The following is a 22,404-nucleotide window of genomic DNA, read 5'->3' on the forward strand; positions in this document are numbered from 1 at the left end:
CCAAAACGTACAAATAATTTATTCTTTTTTTCTCCATTTTTTCAATATTAAATCAAGTTTTCACAACCATATGAATACCAAAGTAAATCAAGAAAGTATAAAACCCGCAAAAATAACTGACTATACAGTAATTTTCTTCTTTTTTTTAACTTAATGTGTTATGAGTAATCCGTGAAATATGAGAACAGATAATGCTGATGGTTGATTTCCATTTTCACAGAAAATGGATACCAAGGAAAATGTCACACATACAAAGTTCTGTATTTAGTACACTTTCATACAATTTTCGAATATGTGTGTTAGATCTTCTTCCGTCTGTGGCCGTGGAGCTAACTTGATCACACGATGCTGTAACGTGAAACCAAAACAAAATCAGCGTTCACACTCGTGCAATATTCTTGACATTAGTTTATCAATAATAGGTCAAGGTCGTTTTCAGGCAAAAAATATAAACTAGTATATCCCATACTTGAATTTACCAGATATATATACCTGTATTAATACATTGTATATCAGTAATAAGCAAAATATTTTGCATGATGATACCTTAATGTCAGTTGCGTATCGTATACAATGTTTTCAAGGTTCATGGTAATTTTAGAGGTCAAAGGGCGAAAATATATACATTTTTTTCAGTTTTGCCTGCAAAACATGGGTTTGTGAATTTCAGTCCAGAATCAAGCAACACTTATACTGAAGGTAGAATATTAAAATTTTGTTTGTTGCTCCATTGCATGATCGTAAAAGGGGACTTAATTTGGTATCTTAAATTTCATGGCTTAATAAGTTATTTACTTACAGATCAAATTAAGAGTTTACCTGTGGTAGAAATGTTATGATTGTGCCTGCTGATCCATTGCATGCTCGTAAAAGGGTACTAAATTTGGTGTCTTAAATTCATGGCTTTATAAGTTATTTAGTTACAGATCAATTAAGATTTTACCTGTGGCAGTGTTCCCTTGACGAGGGCTGGGATATCATCTTTGGTATATCCTAGGGCCTCTAAACCATCGGGCACACCTATATCTTGCATTATCTCACGAAGTCGGTCACCAAGCACCTTACCAGCATCAGCTGCCTTCTTATTCCTGATGTCAACACCTAACAGAAATACAAGAATTCTTAATGCTAATGCATCATTGCCAATTCAAAGAATTTTATCATTTGGTTTTTTATATCACAAAAGTAATTAGAACTGTAAGCTAATGGCTATTTGCCCATACTGCAGACCATGTCAACCAAATGAAATGTTATTTTTACAAGGTCCAAATATGCTAACCAATAAACAAATTTCATTCATGCTCATTTTGACATTTGATTTAGTAACCATGGAAAACAATTGATGTCTGATGTCTTGAAAACTATAACCTATATTGTATTAATTTTACCACCTGTATCGCAATTTTTAGATATTAGACAATATATAAATTTTGACTTATCAGAATCCTCCATTATGTTGCCATGGTAACCGTTATTAAACAATTTATTTGTTAAATAATCGACATCCATATGTTACATCTATCAGGTGACCAAGTTTGATCAGAATTGATCCAAAAAAGAGTTATTGGTCATTTTACAAATTAAGTCTGTGTATAGCGACACGTACCAAGAAATTCTGCCGACTCTAGATGGCGCTCTGGACATGCGGGAGCCATGAATTCAAACACAGCTGGAGCTGATATTATAACAGACAATCCATGGGGCTGTAGGGAGAATATATAGACAGATTCAAAACAAACTCTAGTGAACTTTGACATTTCTAAAGATGCTTTAAATTTACAAATCAACTGATAAATGCTATCAAAAACAGAAGCAGACAAATAAATATTTTTCTTCAGTGACAAAAGTTTCTTACTTTACATCATTACCAAACATTGAAAAAAATTGAGCTTATTATTTAACTTCAAATAAAAATATAAAAAAAAAAAATAAATTGTGTCCCGAAAGAAATTTATGACACTGACTGTGCATTCACCAAAAGCAAAATAAATGATTTTATATTATTTTTTGTGTTAATAAGAGATACATTGACATGAGAAAGTAAACACAAATCATTGTTCAAATAATGAATATGTGTTATGCTCTTAAGGAGGTGGAGCATTTTTAGGCGATTTAAAGTTAAAAGGTTAAGTTGTGAAATGTATCAAATTTCACAAACAAAAAGTTTTCAAAACATTACATGTTAAGATGATGATCATGAAAAACTGAAATGAAAAATTCTTTATTTAACAATCCAAAGAAATTATCATCTAAGTATCGGTTACCGGTAGGTTGAAAATATATTTTTATATTAATAGCTTACCACAAGAGGAATGTCCTTGTCATAATCCGCAGAAACAAAACCCTTAACTAGCCCAGAGATAGGGTATGACATTCCATGGCTAAAATGTAATATAAAGATATTTAATTACATTTTTTTGTAATTAACCTTAAATCACATGAACAATAAAGATGTTGAAAAGGCAATCAAAAAATCTAAATTAACTTATGAATAATTAAAAGATCTTTCTATCAATTTTCAAAAAAATGTTAATGAAATTTAAAGAATCAGATTTTTTTCAGGTCTTCTTCACATACCCTTATAAATCTCACATAGTCAAGACCAATATCCCACAGGTAAAAAGTTAATATAGATTGCTTTCCTTTAAAATATCAATTAATTACTGTACATGAACACAAAATATTCAGCAATATTTCCAATATAAGTACCTAATACCACGTATTGAATATGAAGGACTTAAGATATGTGTTAAAAATTAATTTAGTTAGTGGTACATTAGTTACACACAGATAATGTTTGTGTCAACATGCTGGAGGAATGTCTACTACAAATGTGTGAAATTACCATTACTGAACGGAGGCTTGTTCAGGAAGGCGAGCAATAACACAAAGTTTATGAATGTAAAAGTGGATATTTCCATGTATAATTAATTATCCAATCCAAATTTTTGCAATTTGCAAAACATAAAATCTTTTTCAGTGGTGTTATTTTCACCATGAATATATATATATTCAGATGTTTGGCAACTAATCATAAATGTTGGCAATTATTCATAAAATATTATGTGTGAGGGAAATTTTCCCATTGCATGAATTCCCACATTTACCATTACTGGAATGTTACTGTCATAGCATCATGTTAAACAGAATCAGCCTTATCTCATGCATTAAAATCCAGCAAAAATAGGTCATTATTGTATACAATTGACAGTTATGTTTTCTTTATTTACTGAAATCAAATGAATGAAAAATAGCATTCACAAAGCCTCTCTGTATCATTTTTAGCACAGGAAATGAAAAGAACTCTACTTGTTTTTCTAAAAGTTCAAATTACACAGGGGGATTTATTCACTTTTATTTGAGAAGGAGTGGACCCCATTTATTGGTACACCCAGTGCAAACCCTGATTAACTAATCACTTTCACACAATGTCTTGAAGTGGCAATTAATTTCCTTGCAAAAAAATCCATTTGACATCATCTCATATGGATAACTATAGCATTTGCTTTTAGATGCATTGCTTATCGCGCTTTGTTGTGTATTTTTCAACAATTATTGCTTATGTGTGCTCTGTATTCTGAACAAGCCTCAAAGGAAGTACATATAAATTGTATGGAAGCTAGACCATCAAGATCACAAGAGAGAATATACTTCATCACAAAGCTGAAGTTAGTACTTCTATTAATTCACATAACTGCAATAATTGATATATAAATAACATAATAAAGAAAGTGCAATTAATGCTATCATATTTTATTGCAAAGCTTTGGCATAAAGGCTCTGAAATACATGTAGGATTATTGCTATTTAATACATATTTAAGACTTCTCTATTTTCTCATTAACATAGTTTATATGCATATCATTTTTTATACATTTTGATTTTCTCAGTTCTTATTCCTTTAGGAAATAATTTACATAATAGTTTTTTTAAAAAATATTTCAATGTCTACTAATTGATATTGAATAAAAATTAACATTTATTGAAATTTTTAACTATTCATACCATAAATGACAACCAGCATTACCGAAGCCAATACCAGCGTATGTACTTGCTAAATGCATTGCACTACGAGCTTCCATATCGTCTGCATTGTCTGTCGATCTATATAAACACACACAGCAAAAACAGATGCTATATCATATTGGTTTAAATATAGAAGCAGGGAATACTCCTAATCAGCCAATAATTGAAGCGCCACACAATCCTAAAATAGAAGTTGGGAATTCCCTTTGTTTGTTAGGCCAATGAAGCTCCATGCAATGTTTTGATAATATGAGCTCTAAAATAAGAAACAAAGAATATTCAAGATGTCAACAGGCCAATGAAGCTATATATTAAGCACATATTTCAAAAGCTCTTAAAATAGAAATACAGTATATATTTAGAATCCTGTAGATGTTTATACAAAACAAGAGATCCCAGAGGGATCTTGGCGCCCACCAAAGAATGATCTATGTCTGACAACAGAAAGAGGGATCTTTTCCCTGCTTTTCAAACTTTTACTACATACTATATATTAAACTTGAGAAAGATCCTTTCAGTACTTTCTGACATATATAGCAGAAACAAACTTCAATTATCAAAATCCAAGATGGCTACCTGTCGATCATCTTGCTGACCGATAAGTCCGAAAATGCACTAGACCCCTTCAGGAACCTGCACATGAAATTTGAGAAAAAAACCTTCATTACTTTCTGAGAAATAGCAGTAACAAACTTTAACTATCAACATCCAAGATGGCCGCCCTTCGGCCATCTTGTTGACCGATCTGTCCCAAAATGCAATATGCACAACTAGGGTCCTAGGGGAACCTACATATGAAATTTGAGAAAAATTCCTTCAGTACTTTCTGGGAAATAGCGTTAACAAACTTTAACTATCAAAATCCAAGATGGCCGCCGGTGGACTATCTTGTTGACAGATTGGTCCCAAAATGCAATATGCACAACTAGGGCCCTAGGAGAGCCTACATATGAAATTTGAGAAAGATCCCTTCACAACTTTCTGAGAAATAGCGGTAACAAACTTAAACTATCAAAATCCAAGATGGCCGCCAGTCGGCCATCTTGTTGACCGATTGGTCCCAAAATGCAATATGCACAACTAGGGCCCTAGGGGAACCTACATGTGAAATTTGAGAAAGATCCCTTCACAACTTTCTGAAAAATAGCGGTAACAAACTTTAACTATCAAAATCCAAGATGGCCGCCAGTCGGCCATCTTGTTGACCGATTGGTCCCAAAATGCAATATGCACAACTAGGGTCCTAGGGGAACCTACATGTGAAATTTGAGAAAGATCCCTTCACAACTTTCTGAGAAATAGCGGTAACAAACTTTAACTATCAAAATCCAAGATGGCCGCCAGTCGGCCATCTTGTGGACCGATTGGTCCCAAAATGCAATATGCACAACTAGGGTCCTAGGGAACCTACATGTGAAATTTGAGAAAGATCCCTTCACAACTTTCTGAGAAATAGCGGTAACAAACTTTAACTATCAAAATCCAAGATGGCCGCCAGTCGGCCATCTTGTTGACCGATTGGTCCTAAAATGCAATATGCACAACTAGGGCCCTAGGGGAACCTACATGTGAAATTTGAGAAAAGATCCCTTCACAACTTTCTGAGAAATAGCGGTAACAAACTTTAACTAAAAAAATCCAAGATGGCCGCCACTCGGCCATCTTGTTGACCGATTGGTCCCTAAAATGCAATATGCACAACTAGGGCCCTAGGGGAACCTACATGTGAAATTTGAGAAAGATATCCTTCAGTACTTTGTGAGAAATAGCGGTAACAAGAATTGTATAACGGACGGACGGACGGACGGACGGACGGAAGGACGGACGGAAGGACGGACGGAAGGACGGACGGACGGACCACGGACCCACGGACGAAAGGCGATTTGAATAGCCCACCATCTGATGATGGTGGGCTAAAAATAAGCAAAATTGACTCCCAAAGTTTAATTTTGAATCACAACCATACAATGATGCTATTGATACCATACAAATATGCTATCCAATACATAGGTTCAGAGACAAAATAATTTATATGAAAAATAGTAGCCTAATTGACCTTTTGACCTCGCATCTATTGCCGTCTAAGGCCCCGGGGGTCAGCCCTATCATTTGTACAATTTCAAATCCGAACCCTATAAGGATGCTACCATTGCACTATAAGTGCTCTTCCATTCTTAGTTGCAGAGAAGAAGTCGTTTATATGGAAATAGCTAAATTGACCCCTTTTGACCCCACCCTTCAGGCCCCCAGGGGGTCAGCCCCATCATTTGCAAAATTTTGAATCCAAACCCTATAAGGATGTAACCATTGCATTATGAGCGTAATCCCATGTTAAGTTGCAGAGAAAAAGTCATATATATATGGAAATTGACCACTTTTGACCCCGCCCCTCAGGCCCCCGGGGGGTCAGCCCTATCATTTGCACAATTTTGAATCCCCCACACTATAAGGATACTACCATTGTATTATGGGTGCTATACCGTGCTTAGTTTCAGAGAAGAAGTCGTTTTAAATGGAAATAGCCAAATTGGCCACTTTCGACCCCGCCCCTCAGGCCCCCCGGGGTCAGCCCCATCATTTGTACAATTTTGAATCCCCAACCTATAAAGATACTACCATTGCATTATGAGTGCTATCTCATGCTTAGTTTCAGAGAAGAAGTCGTTTATATGGAAATAGCCAAATTGACCCCATTTGACCCCGCCCCTCAGGCCCCCGGGGGGTCAGCCCCATCATTTGTACAATTTTGAATCCCCACCCTATAAGGATGCTACCATTGCATTATGGGTGCTATCCCATGCTTGGTTTCAGAGAAGAAGTCGTTTATATGGAAATAGCCAAATTGACCCCTTTTGACCCCGCCCCTCAGGCCCCCGGGGGGTCAGCCACATCATTTGTACAATTTTTAATCCCCACCCTATAACGATACTACCATTGTCATTATGAGTGCTATCTCATGCTTAGTAATGAAGCTCAATGCAATGCCACGGTATGGCATAAGCTCACCTTGGTCCTTCGTACCAGGTGAGCTAATGAAGCTCAATGCAAAGGGGCTTTGTGCTCATAAGGTCCTAAAATAGAATCCAAGAATACCCCTTGCTGTTGCTAGACTCTATAAATAGAAAGAGGGAATCACCCAAGATCTTCTCTACTACTGCCCGTGATGAAATATAGATGGACAGCACATCACTTTTAAAATAGAATTAGGGAAGCCCCTATTTTAATGTCACACATACATTGAAATCTGTAATTGTAGGGGTGGATATGATGATAGTGAAAGTAACCCCTGGAGTATTGAGGATGAGCAAATTCAACTGTCTTTAATCTATAAATAAGAAATCTGGCAATACATTATGAGAGACTATGTATCTAATTCTTTATATGCAAATTTTTCATAAATTTCCTAAGGAATTACTATGTAATAAAGGATGAGCTAGAACCGAAGATTTTTATTTACATATCAGATAAGCATTGATGTCACTATTTTTTAATTTCATAGGTGTATGAAAAAAAATTTGTATGCAAACTGTGTGAATCTGCAAAAGACAATAACTATCATCTGTAAATTGAAATCCATAAGTAAAATTAATGTTAAAGGTAAGGTTTCGTTAATTTCTAACTGACTTGATTACACTGTAGCTGTTAAATTTAGATTCCAACCACCAGTCTTATGTAAGAATTGTTAGATTACAAAACAAGACAGCTCATGTGTGTGTGTGCGATTGCTTTTAGCCAGCAAAATATAGATTTTTTTTATTACAAAAATAAGTTTGTTTAGAAAAGCCTAAATATCACTTTGGCTGCTGTTACGAGAAAGATGCATTACTGAAATAAAACCTGGAGTGCTAGGATTGACTATTCTCGATTAAACATAGAATAACTACAACAGCTGTGTTCTTCGTGTCAAACTCTCTGGTTATATACAACTCAAATCTGGGGTTAAGCTAACAAGCTATACATTTGCAAAAGAAAAAAATCTTTAGACTGTATCATCTTGCATACTATATCGTGGCCACACAATGATTGTACTATTTTAGAAACATTGGTTAGAACTAAACTACAATACAAACAATGCAACTCTGCTAAAGAACATTCTATTGAAACATCTATTACCAATGACTTCAAGTGTATTTATTATTATATATCTCGTATCTCGTATTATTTAATATCAATATTAATATTATAAATTAATATTATCTATTCAAAGTCAGATTGATCTCCATACATCAATATTTTGCAGAACAAATTTACAAGCAAATAGAATAAGATTATAGGAAGGGTCTAAGTTCTAATAGGCTTGAAAAAAGGGTAGGTGTGGGGGGGGGGGGTTTTGCCAAGTTAGGGCTTATTGTTGATAGAATACCCAAATTCTAAAGCGGAATGGAGATTTTCTATTAAAAAAATCCTAGAGTCTTGGTTTGGCATAGATGTCTTTTTAGAATGGCCTTAAAGCTCATAACACTCAAAGAACAGCAAACTAGTTACAAAACATAAACACAGGTTAGTAAGATTTCAAACCAAACTCAGCGTCACACCGACGTACCACAGATGCACTCCAGCGTTCCCGAAGCCGATACCAGCGTACGACGCGGCTAGTCCCATTGTAGATCTAGCCTCAATGTCGTCTTTGTTGTACGTAGATCTTTGTTTATTTGTACAAATTAATTCATTAATTAAAGTGTCAGTTTAAAAGAATGAGAATATGGAATATTAAACAAACATTTATATATTTGAACCATAAAGGTTAAATGGTGATTTTTTTTTAAAGATTAGCAAATATTAACCATCATTTTACATTCAATGTGCTAGAAAATATACCTGAAAATGTTATTTTTTTTTACACTGTATTAAAATTATGAAAATTAGCAGCTTTGAATCAAGATATAACCTTACAAATTTCTTCACTTTTTACACCACAAATGATGAGGAAAAGATCCCAAAAGATTTTCAGAACATAACAATACTAGGTTACAAAACTCATTCACCCCTGAAATTTCCTAATGGACTAGTCTAGTGTTTTTTTAGAAGAGTCTAAAGGTGTCTTTAGGGGTGTATGATATGATGATATGACAAAATAGATATGATGCTATGGTAACAATTCTCACCTTTTGAGGTATTTGTTGGTCATTCTGAGGGCGTGACCGGACCAGATATCACTTATGGGGTTACATCCTTGGTAGGCCGGTCGCAGATTTGGATTTTCAGGGCGGGGAACACGCTCCTCATAGGGGACGGCAGTGTAGGACTCGATAGCATGGCTGAAGTAAGAATTATCATACAGTATTAGTGGTGTAAAAAATGTTATTTAAAGGAAAGAAATTTTTAAACATAAACATGAAATAGAACATCTAATACATGATCACAAAACTTCCACAAATTCACATCTTCATCTTCCCCAGGATAAATCAAAAGAAACTTCAAAGAGCTATTGAGAACAAACAATTTAAGGAGCTATATTCTTTATCCTAAAATAAAACGGAATAATGAATATTAAGGGGTCATAACCAAATAACTTCCACTGGAAGTGATAATTAAAGTCTGCTAAGGCCTTAAGCATTTAACCCTGTAATAAAGTTTGAACATTTTACATTTTTAAAAGTAAATCTGTACCAGTTGTATGAAAATAAAATCTAACAGACAAACCTAAATTAATGTCACTTGTTTCAGTAGTTTAATTAACTATTTAATCGGTATTTAACTAGACAATTTGCAATATCCTGACCCAGTTTTATGAACATTCCCTAACTTAACATTCCCCATAGGAAAGCATAACAGAAGTTAAAAGTTTAGACATGTTCGAGAAACGGTATGGGCCCTGATTTCTTTTTGTATAATAAAAGAATAATACCATAGTACATCAATTCCACTGTAGGCTGTCACTCGTTCTGGCATGGTCAGGAGATGGAGTGGGTCCACGATTCCCAGGGTGGGGCGTAAGGCACGGTTAGAGATACCTATAAAGGTATTCATATTCATGAAATCAGTACAAGAGACAGTAATTATTTAAATCAAAGACAATATACCAGGTAGCCAATATTTTTTTGCAATTTTGCAGGGCATTGCTATAATCGCAAGGTTTGATCTGTGAAATATTGAGAGATAGCTAAGTCATATATCATATGCCTAGGAAGCCAGATCACAAAATTTTAAAATGGCTATTATATAATTTTCTCATTTTTGTGTGAAAACTGAATAATTTGGCTAAAAGGTACACAAAATTGAACAAAATCATGATAAACCAGAAATGAGTGCAAGACATAAATGTCTCCTTGAAATGAAACTGAAACAAGACACGAATCAACAGGACAGACATAGGTGATATGGCTGTAAACGAGGATTTTCTGCTAATTATGCAAAGGTCATTTAATTGCAAAAATCTTGCCACCATGTAATATTCTGTGAATGTATAAATTGTGTAGCTAAAATTCTTGAGTGAATATAACACCGCTATGAATGTCTAATACTTATATCCAAATCTCAAAATTAATCACTCGTCAGAATATTCACTTGAACATTATGTGCCTCTGATTTTAAGGTAGGGATTAAATCTGACAAAGAATATTACAAATCATAGTAAAACACAAGAAAATATTGAATGAAATCACAACCAAGTGAAAGTGAAATAGAGCTTACCTGTTTTAGCTTTCATGGGGAGATAATCAAATACCGCCGTCCCTGTAGTCTCACTTCCTGTCCCCGCCGTCGTGGTAACTGTCACGGAAAACACAATCAGGTTAATGTCTGTTTTTCATTTCTTGACTTTATATTTGATATTTATATCTATCAGTTGTCATGTGTTTAACATTTATTTCACTGCCACTTTGATTTCAACCAAAATTCATGGTACTATATTAATAGTATCTGCTAATTAATGAATTGTATTTGCAATAAGGGCAACGATTAGATATTCTCATATAATACCACAAGCCCTCAAGTTCGAGTTAGAATACGATATAGGGCAGTTTCCATCCATGTATTGACTCTAAGTTGGGATTTTTTTTCTCTGGGTACTCTGGCCTCGGTTACCTTTTAAGCCTGATATATACTTGAATGTACTTTTCTTATTCGCTGCAATTAGCGCCCAGGACACTTAAATGATTGCATCAAAGATGTGATTTCTGATGAACCAAAATGTAAGTTGTGGACGAAAAAAAGTCAGCCATATTTTAAATCTTACATTAATCTGTTACAGTTAACATTCATATGCCTTTGAGATGCATTATTATGTCGTGATTCACATGTAAAAGACTTGCTAATTACGGGGATTACTGTAGCTATTTTAAGGACTTAAAAATAATCTAATCCAATGTACCTGCAATAAGGGGTTTGAGCTGGTGAGTGACAGGAAGTCCCTTTCCGATGGGAGCATTGACGTAGTCCAGGAGTTCAGCGTCTGGCTTTGAGGAGTAAAGATTGGCGGCCTTACAAGTGTCCATTACTGACCCTCCTCCGACGGCCAGGAACATGTCAAACTCGTGCTTGATGGAGAAATCTATAGCTGCCTTGAAACTAAATGGATAAAAAAAGTAAAGATTGTTAACAAAACAACAATAACTAAACACAAAAAAAGCAACTTTACATAGACCTGAAATTTCAGTAGAAAACCTATCTCATTGTGCAGGTGACCGCTGACCACTTCATATCTGTACCAAGATTCAAAACCTGAAGTCTATGTGAAAGGCGAATGGTTCACTGTACCATACAACCAATCGATAGAATTGGAGTAAAACAATTTTTTCACTATGTGAAACACTGGATTCTTTTAAAACAAACTGATGTGAAAAGGTCAGGGGTCAAACGCCCTACCACATGAGAAGATTAAACAAATTTATATTTTTACTGTTTTAAGTACAATGGAACCTGTCTAACATGTATGTTACAGGGACAAATATATTAGGCCAGTATAGTCAGGTTTCCAGATAATACAGGTTTTAACTATAATCAATCAAGAAGAAAAATGCCATACAATTACGCTGAAATACATAGAGATCCAAATTAAACAAGGGCTGATTTTGACAAGTTATACTGAATTATGATATTTTCCAACCAAAGAGTTGATAAATCAGTGAGTTCCACACCTTTCATCCGTAGGTTCAACTCGGCATCCATCATACAGTTTATACGGGACTTTGTGACGCTCCAGTGACTCCAACACCACCTGGACGGCTGGCAGAGGACGTAAATACTTGTCTGTCATTACGCATACTAATTTGGCTCCAAGATTGTTACAGTCCTGGAGGTTAAAGGTTAGAGATATAAACACTAGTCAATCTTTGTCTAGCTTATCAGGCCTAAATTCAGCTTTAATAAGTTACGAAAATTAAAGAAAAATCAGGTATAATGGATTATACATATCATGCAGTACCTTATTGTGTTTATGTATCACAAATATTCACGTTTTGTTTTTAAAGTTTCATTTACTAATACCTATTGATATCAAAATCATTCTATATGTCTCTTAACAAATACCTAGTAAATAATAGTTTTGATTGTAAAAAGACTGTGCTCATTTTTTTTTCCAAGGTACTGATACCTCAAGTTTCCAAAATAACCAAGGCAAACAAAAGTATTCTTTTGCATAATCAGTGCATGTAACAAGTTTTGAATTATCATTATTAAAATATATTTGCACTCATTTATAGGGTCTTCAAGTTTCTGAGTTTAAGTTAATGAAGTTCTCCAGCCCTTCTGATTAAAATATTAATCAGTTCTGACATGAGATTGTACTGACCATGCCGACTTCCTGTGTGACTCCCGGTCCATACCGGATGTTAGAGCAGGCCATCTGTAATAAATCAGACCAAGAGTTAGTGATTGCCATCTAATCTCTGACACAGAAAGATGGCCTCAGACCACAATTAAAATTACATATTTTAAAAATTTTGCAAAAAATTTGATTCAACTAAAATTATTAGATTCAGCTACTTATTCTGAAGCCGCAGTCGAGTTAGAAAGTGCCGCAAAACCTGCTCGTTTTTGTTATATTCTCACATACATGTCACAACCTACAATGTTATTGGAAAATCCAGAAAATGACAAAATATCACTACTCAAGCCCTATAACACAGTGTGTCCTTTAGCACAATGAACCTCCAGACATGGGTTAAAACAAAATTCTCCTGGTAGTACAAATATTATACTAAAATTATATGTAAAAAGGATATAAATAGCTGCAATAGCTAAGTCAAGAAAAATCTTTTTTTTTTGTAATACTTCTAAAAATTCAAAATGCACTACTTTTGTCTACAACAAACCAGAAGTATTTTTATGGTCTAAAGCCAGATACTGAAGGTTTGTAGAGAAACTATGCTATTATATAGCTAGAAATGTCTAAAAGACATTAGATAAATGACATTGTAGCCATATGGAATCAAGATGGGATGGTATTTTTCATTTAAAGCTTGATAAAGTACATGTATTACTTAATCAAATCTCTGGATTTAACTATTATCAAATCAAATTATAATCTATCAGTACAAATGCCACTGACAAGTATGGCGCCTTCAAACTGAACTGTCATTTTTTTATTGAAGAGTTCCACTAAAGGGCCATAACCTTAACCAGTATACTTTGTACTTACCTCAAAGGCATATTCCTTCTGAGTTTGAGGATCAGCTGTTGTGCCATATTTGTCTGAAATAAAAAACAAACAACAGATATAGATTGAGATTACAAATATCAGAGACTGATATCATAATCAAGGAATATGAGAAAGACCCCTTCGTTTCTGTTTCAGGAAGAAGTATAAACAAGAAATATCTGTAAGACGTAAATGCAACAACTCCAGGCATATCTAATAGGAGGGTTGTTTATCTACACACAGGACCCATTTTATGTGTAAGTCGCAAATCATGATCGTATAGTATTTTTAGTATACACAGTCGCCACAAATCATCTCCACACCCCACATAAACATATTTTACGTCTGATGACGACAACAGTGTGGTTATCGTAACGTAACGAATAATAATAATTTTATTGGTTGTGTCATATACCCATTTACATAATATTCTTGACCAGCCTAAAAAATATGTTTCACAATCTCCACACCCCGTTTTCTCTCAGGTTATACACTTATCAAATCCAGGAGGTTAGCATTAATGATCATCTGAAATACCAATTCCCTTTTATCAAATATGTACCTTGTTAATGTTTTGTTAATGCAGTGTTATATAATCATACTTTAATCATATCATGGAGGTCTAACACACTGACAATTAACCTCAACAAAGGTCTATAATTGATAAAAGGGAATTTGTATTTTTGAATAGGTTTGATAAGTTTAACATCTCATTAACAGCCAGGGTCATGTAAAATTGTGCCAGGTTTGTTGATGGAGAAAAGTCAGAGTAGCTGGAGAAAAACCACCGACCAGCAGTCAGTACCTGGGAACTATTCCACATGGGAAATGCCCGAAATTGGATTCGCAACCAAGAGGTGGAGGGCTTGTGGTAATATGTCAGGAATCTTAAGGTATTTACCCCTACTTTCTAGGCCCTAGAAAATCATAATAAAATCTTCTAGTCTTCAGGGGCCTCTCAGGTAATCTATAATATTTCAGCACATCCATCTTACTTAAATCCAATTACCTATGCTTTTCATGTTCTGGTTATGGTATACAATGTACTTACTATTTAATGTCACGGCTGTAGTTTCTGGAGCAATGTGTTGCCTGTATAAAATAAATATGGCGGTTTTTTTAAAATAGACAACTATAGAAATTTCATTTCTTATAACATGTATAATTTTGCACTAGATTACAATTTGTTGCTAAAAGCCCTTTTATCATTTCAAAGAAAGATAAGAGGCCCATGGGCTTTAACGGTCACCGGATATTTGATACAAATTATTTAATTTACTGACGTCTTTTGTTCATAAAATAGGAACATACATCTATTAGGTCTACATACAAAGTTTCATTAAGCATAATTTACTCACATTATTGTGTTCACATGGTTCAATAATCATTATTGCAAAGGGCAATAACTCCCTACAAAAGTTAGTCAAATCAAGCTTATTTTCAAATTTGTTTGAGATATTTCCAATGTTAGTCTACATAGAAACTTTCATCAAGCTCGGTGCAAATTTACTCAAGTTATCATGGTCACAAGATTCAATGATTATAATTGCAAAGGGCAATAACTCCGTAAGTTATGATATAATCAGGTTGATTTTTCAAACTTATCCAAGATCGTTCCAATGTTAGTCAACACACAAAGTTTCATTAAGCTCTTTGTAAATTTACTAAAGTTATCACATTCACAAGGCCCAATAATAAAAATTATTGCAAAGGGCAATAACTCCCTAAATTACTGTCGAATCATGCTGATTTTTGAACTCGTTTGAGATCATTCCAATGTTAGTCTACACACAAAGATTCATTAAGCTTGGTTTATATTTAATAAAGTTATCCCGTTCACAAGGTCCAATAGTATTTATCAGTGCAAAGGGCAATTACTCCGTAAATTACTGTTGAATTATGCTAACTTTTCAACTCGTCCGAGATCATTCCAATGTTAGTCTACACACAAAGTTTCATTAAGCTCGGTTTATATTTACTAAAGTTATTGCGTTCACAAGGTCCAATAATAATTATTAGAGCAAAGTACAATAAATGTTAACAGACTTCGCACAATGGAAACACATGACTTACGACGGACGACTCACAATGACAGACAAAACACTATCGCAATAGGTCACCATGACCTATGGTCAGGTGACCTAAAAACCTTACATCACACTAAATTACCGCGGTAATACATTTTATTTCAATAAAAGCCTTAACTACACCAAATACAAAACAAAGGACATGAAATAAATAACCATCAGCTACCTTTCATATAATAACATAGAATAAAATTTCAAAATGGCAATAAACCATTTACGATGATCATAAACCACTCAGCCACCATGACCCAGAGATAGGTGGACCAGTGGTAGAATGTCAGACACTTTAACCACTTAGCCAGTGACCCAGTGGTGGAGGACAAGTGGTAGAATGTCAGACACCTTAACCACTTAGCCACAGTGACCCAATAGTGGAGGGTTAGTGGTAGAATGTCAGACATCTTAAGATTAGTTCAGCATGCAGCATTTAAGAATTGTTTGCCCTTTACACCACATAATGCATCAGAAATTTCGAGATCTTCATCAAATACAACACAAAATTATGACTAAGACTTGAGATCATTGCATGAATATATATGTAGCCGGATTGGACTGGGTCGATCATCTGTGACCAGGTAGCTCATTCGGTAGAGCACTCAGCTAGTGTTCGGAAGGTTCCGGGTTCAATTCCCGGTCTGGCCTCTACATTTTCTCCTCTCCTGTTACATATATTACCAGAAGAGATATACTAGTAGCTAGGGCATAGATCTAGACTACTACAGTCTTGAAATTTGAATATGTCAAACTGGCTTAGCTTAGGGTGACCTTCTCAAGATATTCTGTTTGTACAGAGATAAGATGGGACAATATGTACACACAAACTACCTGTGGGTAGCTGGGAACCGAAATGGGTATATAACCAATAATATTATACAAACTTTAAACATTTCCATGTCCTTGACTGAGAAGTAAGTTGAAACCAAGACTGGCTAGAATTATGGACAAGTTAGTCGTGATTTTCTTACTCAATGATTTCAGGGGCCAGTACCTTTTCAATTGGGAAAACAATACATCACGTCTTTTCTAAAACATGTATATTTTTAAGAGTTTTTCTTTATTTGGGAAAATATTTTTATGAAATTTGGAAAAAAATGTAGCAAAATTTCTTTACGGAAAGAAGCCTTTATTTGGCACAAATTGTACAAGAAAAAAATCATTGGTTACGGTAAAATAGTCAAGATATTTTGAAAAAAAAACCTGTATCACTATGGCCTAGTTCATTAATTTTGAATAAGTCAAATGTTGGTTTATATAGTTGCTTTAATTTTGTCACCAGACTCTGTAGAGACAAGCTAAGGACGAGGGTTAAGAAAAAGTCAAGTACATTTAAAGGTGATAAAAACAGATTTTAAATATGCTATTTTTGTGTTGATATTTGTTTATTGTGGTGCACTTTATGATTTCCAACAAAAAATACAGGTTGTATTTGACGTAATTTCCATAAAATGTGCTTGAAACGAAGTCCACAACGACCCTTGTCTAGAACGATCGCATCGCTTATCGCCCCTGATATCACCAGGTGGCCGTAGATTCGTGACGTCATCTGAGACCAACAGCTGTGACAAGAGCCGGGAAACTCAATGGGGCAGTGTTGCGGTATTGGCGATTATAGATATTTAAAACAGTCGCGCTACGTGTAGTTGCTATATTGAATAGTGGAAATGAATCCGTATATAATATATAATCTATAACATACAATGATATAATAAAAACGATAGCTTACTCATTCTTATCGTCATATTCCGGGCTATAAAATTGTTATGTTCAGTATGTTAAAGATGCTCCGCCGCTGACAAATGGTAAATTTTAACTATCAAAAACAGGAGCAGACGATTTAGTATTTTTCTTCAGTTACAAAAGTTACTTACTTTACACCATTACCGCCATTGAACAGTTTGTGAGCTTCTAGTTTTACTTCAAGTTAAAAACATGAAATATAATTAATTGCATCCCGAAAAAAATCCGTGTTACTATATCCTATATGGAATGAAGTACTGATTGCGCATGCACCAAAGGCGAAATAAATTATTCTATATTATTGTTTGTGTTAATTAGACATATATATACACGATTAAACACCAATTATTGTTCAAATGGTGAATATCATTTATGCTCTGTCGGCGGTGGAGCATCTTTAAAAGCCATTTGACACCGTGTACGTGTGTGCCACTGACTCAGGTTCAAGGGGGTTGCGCTTGACTTTTGTCTGTAACTTAAAACTCAAAACATAGACTTTAAAGTTAAACCAACAAGAAGAAATATAACTTTACAAGAAAATGGACCCAAATTACAATGAGACTACATGCTACATGTTTATAAAAAAAAACCGCCACCCCTCATACCCTATCCAAAACCCCTATCATACCGCGATAAACGTGCCCCTATCCCGCCTTATGTACGTACTGCACACCTCTATATTTCCTATTTGAAGCTTAATCTTTCAGAACACCGCACAGAAAGGGCTAGAGTTATTTATTTTCTTAAAGTTATATAATGAGTTTTACGGATGTGTACGAAATAGAATAACATGTACAGTAGTAACAATACACGCACGACCGATAAAAAAGACGGGACACAAAACACAGAAACTAGATACAATGACCTAATATGGATGACATGTACTCGTGTACAAGATGCACATGTAATAGTTCAACTAACACAGGACAATGAAACAACATATATTTCTTATAAAACACAAATCTTCTAACCGTGCGGAGTTTTGGAAATAAGAAACATGTCGACCTTAGTAAATTTTAAAAGTATACGCACAGACCACAGCACACTAGATAGCCTATTGACCATTATGAGACGATCTAGGGGTCTAAATAAAAAAAAAATCGGTAAAATTCGCACTCTACATATATATACGCAAGTGTACTATGTAGAATATAACAGGAAATTAATGAGTACTAAAATTAGCCAAATTTGCGAGCATTGTGGTGTTTTGGGGGTCGGGGGAGACCATGATAAAGATATTACAATTTAGAATGACTGAGATATGAGTTTCACGATGTATTTTGATGATTTTGCGAGGGCTTAAGGCGAGATATATTTTGTTTTTTGGGGGTCCTAAGGTCTCCCCCGAGAAGGAAAAATATTACTAAATGTATTTATGATTGCTGAGATGAGTTTTACGATGTATTTTGATGACTTTAGAGCGTTCTTAACATGGTAATTTTTCGAATTTAAATTCCTGCAATTAAATAATGATAACTGTGAATGTCGTCATATCATTATGCAACCCTGCTCGATCTGAACTAGTCCGCTAAACCTGCCTATATTATTAGGCTTTTTTCCCCCTATATATTAGGCAAAAAAAAAAATAATTAAAAAAGCCTAAATGATATGAGCAGGTTTAGCGGACTAGATCTGAACATACCTGTTTCACACCACCGGCACATTGTTGTGTAACCCAAAATAAATATGAAAATCCCTAAAATGAAGTATGAAAAATGTGCAGAAGGACCTCTTTTATTTTTAATGCGCATTTTGAGAACATTTCAGTCGAGGAAAATGGGGGTCCAAAGGACACAACTTATAAATTATTGATTTTTTTCTTTTAATCTGCATGTATTTTTCATGTCTCCGTATGTTTGTAACAGATGATTTTCTATTAAAACGTATGTCTAAAGAGGCGGGCCCCAATAATTGTCCATTTTCGCTACGATCTTATTTCGCTCATAAAATTACCAGTAAATTACATACATGCACAGTCGTATTACTCCAGGGTGGACTGAATAGGAAAGAACTACTTATTCATTCGTGGTTTAACCCCTGGCACACCATAAGCCACATGACATATGTACCCGTGACATTAATGACATCATTATTTACATGTAGTGACGTCATTTCATAGGTTATGACGTCAAAAATGTGTCATTATGTAGGGGATAAATCACGCTACCCAATAAGTCGAAATATAACATATTTTTCTCCGTGTGTATTTCCGTAAGTACTAAGACATGTGGCTAAAATGCACATGCATGTTGACAGTTCCGCGATCGCCACACCGGCTTCCGGTAGTTGAGTGTCTCAGATGACGTCACAACTCATCGGAACTCAAGGGAGGTAAGTCATAGAAAAAAATATGTCGTCGAAAAGATGTGAAGATTGCTTTCATTAATTTTACTATTTAGAGACAAAATATAAGTAAATATCAAACTGGTATATGTTTAGATAGGCATTACAAATGTTTCTAGCGTATTATCTCATTTTCCATGTCCGTTCTGTTTTTATCACCTTTAAAGAAAAAAACCTGTATCCTTGTTCAATAAGGTGTCAAATGTTCGCTGGATTATATTTTTCTTTTATCAGAAAAATGGGCCACACCATTTTTTTTATAAATACACATACATACCGGTACATTGTAGTAAGTGCATGAATCACCTCATCCAGACAATTACAGATAGATTTTATAGAATTCAAATTTATACTGTATAATCAAGTCCTGCGGATGAGAAATTCTTTCATACTAGTAAATTTTTTGAACTAAATCACTTATTTTATTTCTCATGGAGTAGTACATATACATGTACTCTTATGGATTTTCAGCATGGTTATATAGCAAAAATGCAATATGAATGCAGCATGAAAATGTAGTATGATCACTGCATGGATGAAGCGTGGCACAAGTTGATAGAGCATGGTTGCAGCATATGGTGTAAGTAAAGTTAATATAATAACAAGAGATCCCAGAGGGATCTTACACCCACCAAAGTTTGATCTATGTCTGACAAATGAAAGAGGGATCTTTTCTCTGCTTTTCAAACTTAAACTTCTTTTTTTCTGCTCTTCAAACTTAAACTTCTTTTTTTGCTTTTCAAACTTAAAACTTCTTTCTCTGCATTTCAAACTTTAAACTATGAAAATCCAAGATGGTGGTCGACCATCTTGTTGACCGATTGGTCCCAAAATGCAATAGGCAGAACTAGGGCCCTAGAAGACCCTACATGAAAATTTGAGAACGATCCCTTCAGAAATTTCTGAGAAATAGCAGTAACAAACTTTAACTCTCAAAATCCATGATGGTTGCCTGGCAGCCATCTTGTTGACTGATTGGTCCCAAAATGCAATATGCACAACTAGGGCCCTAGGGGGAACCTACATATGAAATTTGAGAATGATCCCTTCAGTACTTTCTGAGAAATAGCTGTAACAAACTTTAATTATCAAAATCCAAGATGACGGCCATATTGTTAACCGATCAGTCCTAAAATGCAATATGCACAACTATATAGGGCCCTAGTGGGAACTTACATATGAAATTTGAGAATGATCCCTTCAGTACTTCTGAGAAATAGCAGCAACAAACATAGACTGCCAAAATCCAAGATGGCTGCCTGCAGGTGGCTATATTATTTTTCCGATCAGTCTCAAAATTAGCATAATGGACACTCCTAGGGCCCTAGGGACACCTTCATATGAAATTTGAGACAGATCCCTTCATTACTTTCTGAGAAATAGCATAAGAAGCATTGTTTACAGACGAATGATGGACAAAAGGCAATTTGAATAGCCCACCATCTGAAGATAGTGGGCTTAACACTAACACTTAATACAGCATGAGCATAATTGCAGAAAACTATATCCCAAATTAATATGCTAATGCAGCAAAATTGAAATATGGTACAGTTCTATATTCAATCCAAATAAGTTATTACAGCATAATTGCAGCATGTGTTGTATAATTATTGCAGTGTGGTACTATGCTGCATTGCAACTACATGCTGCAACCATGCTTCTTTTTTATATCAATTTATAAAGCATGGTTGCAGCATGTGCTGTAAATAAGCATGGTAATGGACACCATGCTGCATTCATGCTGTAAAGTCTACAGCATGATGCCAGCATACACAGCAGCATGGTTTCAGCATATGCTGCAAATGTGGTACATACATGTTACAAATTTGTAAGGGTATAATTGATGTCAATTATTTGCTTAATTAAGTTATCAAGTAGATCCACTGGTGCAGTCTCTGTCTAGGGTGTTTTGAAAAGTTCAAGGTTGAAACCATGTGTGGGCCTACTTTATTAAAGGAATTCCCAAGCTAACTTAAAATTCTCCGTCAGAAACTTTTCTTAACTATAGTTCCAGTAATGCTTTCCTGGTATATGGAGATTTTGAAGTAAAGGGTAGCACATGAAACTGAACTCTGGAATGCATAGTTTCATAGTGACAGTTTCAATTTGGATTCGTTTAAAAAAATTACATAATAATGTTTTCTTAATATCAAACTTGCATTATTTTTCTTGAATATGCATGTATTTTTTCAATTAAAATCAATGACAACTAGACATTGATCAATATGGTTGATAGAACTAACAAACTTCTTTTACGGAAGGTAAGTCCTGACCTAGATGTATGAAGATTGTGACGACCCACTCTCTCACCCTATAAAACCTGTCAGCCAAAGTCATAACCAGGGACGTCAAGTCTGCATTCAAAAACTTTGCTCTTTGCTGTTTTAGACCTGCAAGTTAAACATTTCCACGGAAACAGAAAAAAAATCTTTGGTTAAAATCTTACCATGATTTGGCAACGTGTCGCATCAGATTTAGCGCCTTATTTCTTGCTGCAGCAGCCATCGTGCTTGGTGTCCAACTTCTCCAACAGCTGATAAGAGAAAGGAGGATCTCACCGGATATGGTTAAAAGTCTATTTTTAGATGGGAAAATCCCTTTGTAGCTTTAAGTGAAAAACGCATCTCAGAC

General features: G+C 34.9%; 1 protein-coding gene across 2 annotated transcripts; it reads right to left on the reverse strand.

Moving 5' to 3' along the window:
* Window positions 1-50: 50 nt before the first annotated feature.
* On the reverse strand, window positions 51-22,344 carry LOC138309787 (hydroxyacid-oxoacid transhydrogenase, mitochondrial-like). 2 transcript variants are annotated; one of them, XM_069250999.1, is made up of 14 exons: window positions 22,220-22,344; window positions 14,658-14,698; window positions 13,607-13,659; window positions 12,758-12,811; window positions 12,105-12,259; window positions 11,339-11,535; window positions 10,660-10,737; window positions 9,875-9,980; window positions 9,132-9,284; window positions 4,006-4,104; window positions 2,303-2,381; window positions 1,607-1,703; window positions 944-1,101; window positions 51-348 (listed from the first exon to the last, which is right to left on the reverse strand). In XM_069250999.1, the coding sequence occupies exons 1-14, from the start codon at window positions 22,276-22,278 to the stop codon at window positions 265-267; spliced, it is 1,413 nt and encodes a 470-aa protein (XP_069107100.1). In that variant the 5' UTR covers window positions 22,279-22,344; the 3' UTR covers window positions 51-264. The 2 variants fall into 2 exon arrangements, with proteins under 2 accessions (XP_069107100.1, XP_069107099.1); XM_069250998.1 differs by lacking the exon at window positions 4,006-4,104 and adding an exon at window positions 8,570-8,668 and having other exon boundaries at window positions 22,220-22,341.
* Between the last annotated feature and the right edge of the window lie 60 nt (window positions 22,345-22,404).

Source organism: Argopecten irradians, chromosome 15 (genome assembly GCF_041381155.1).
Source record: "Argopecten irradians isolate NY chromosome 15, Ai_NY, whole genome shotgun sequence".
NCBI lineage: Eukaryota > Metazoa > Mollusca > Bivalvia > Pectinida > Pectinidae > Argopecten > Argopecten irradians.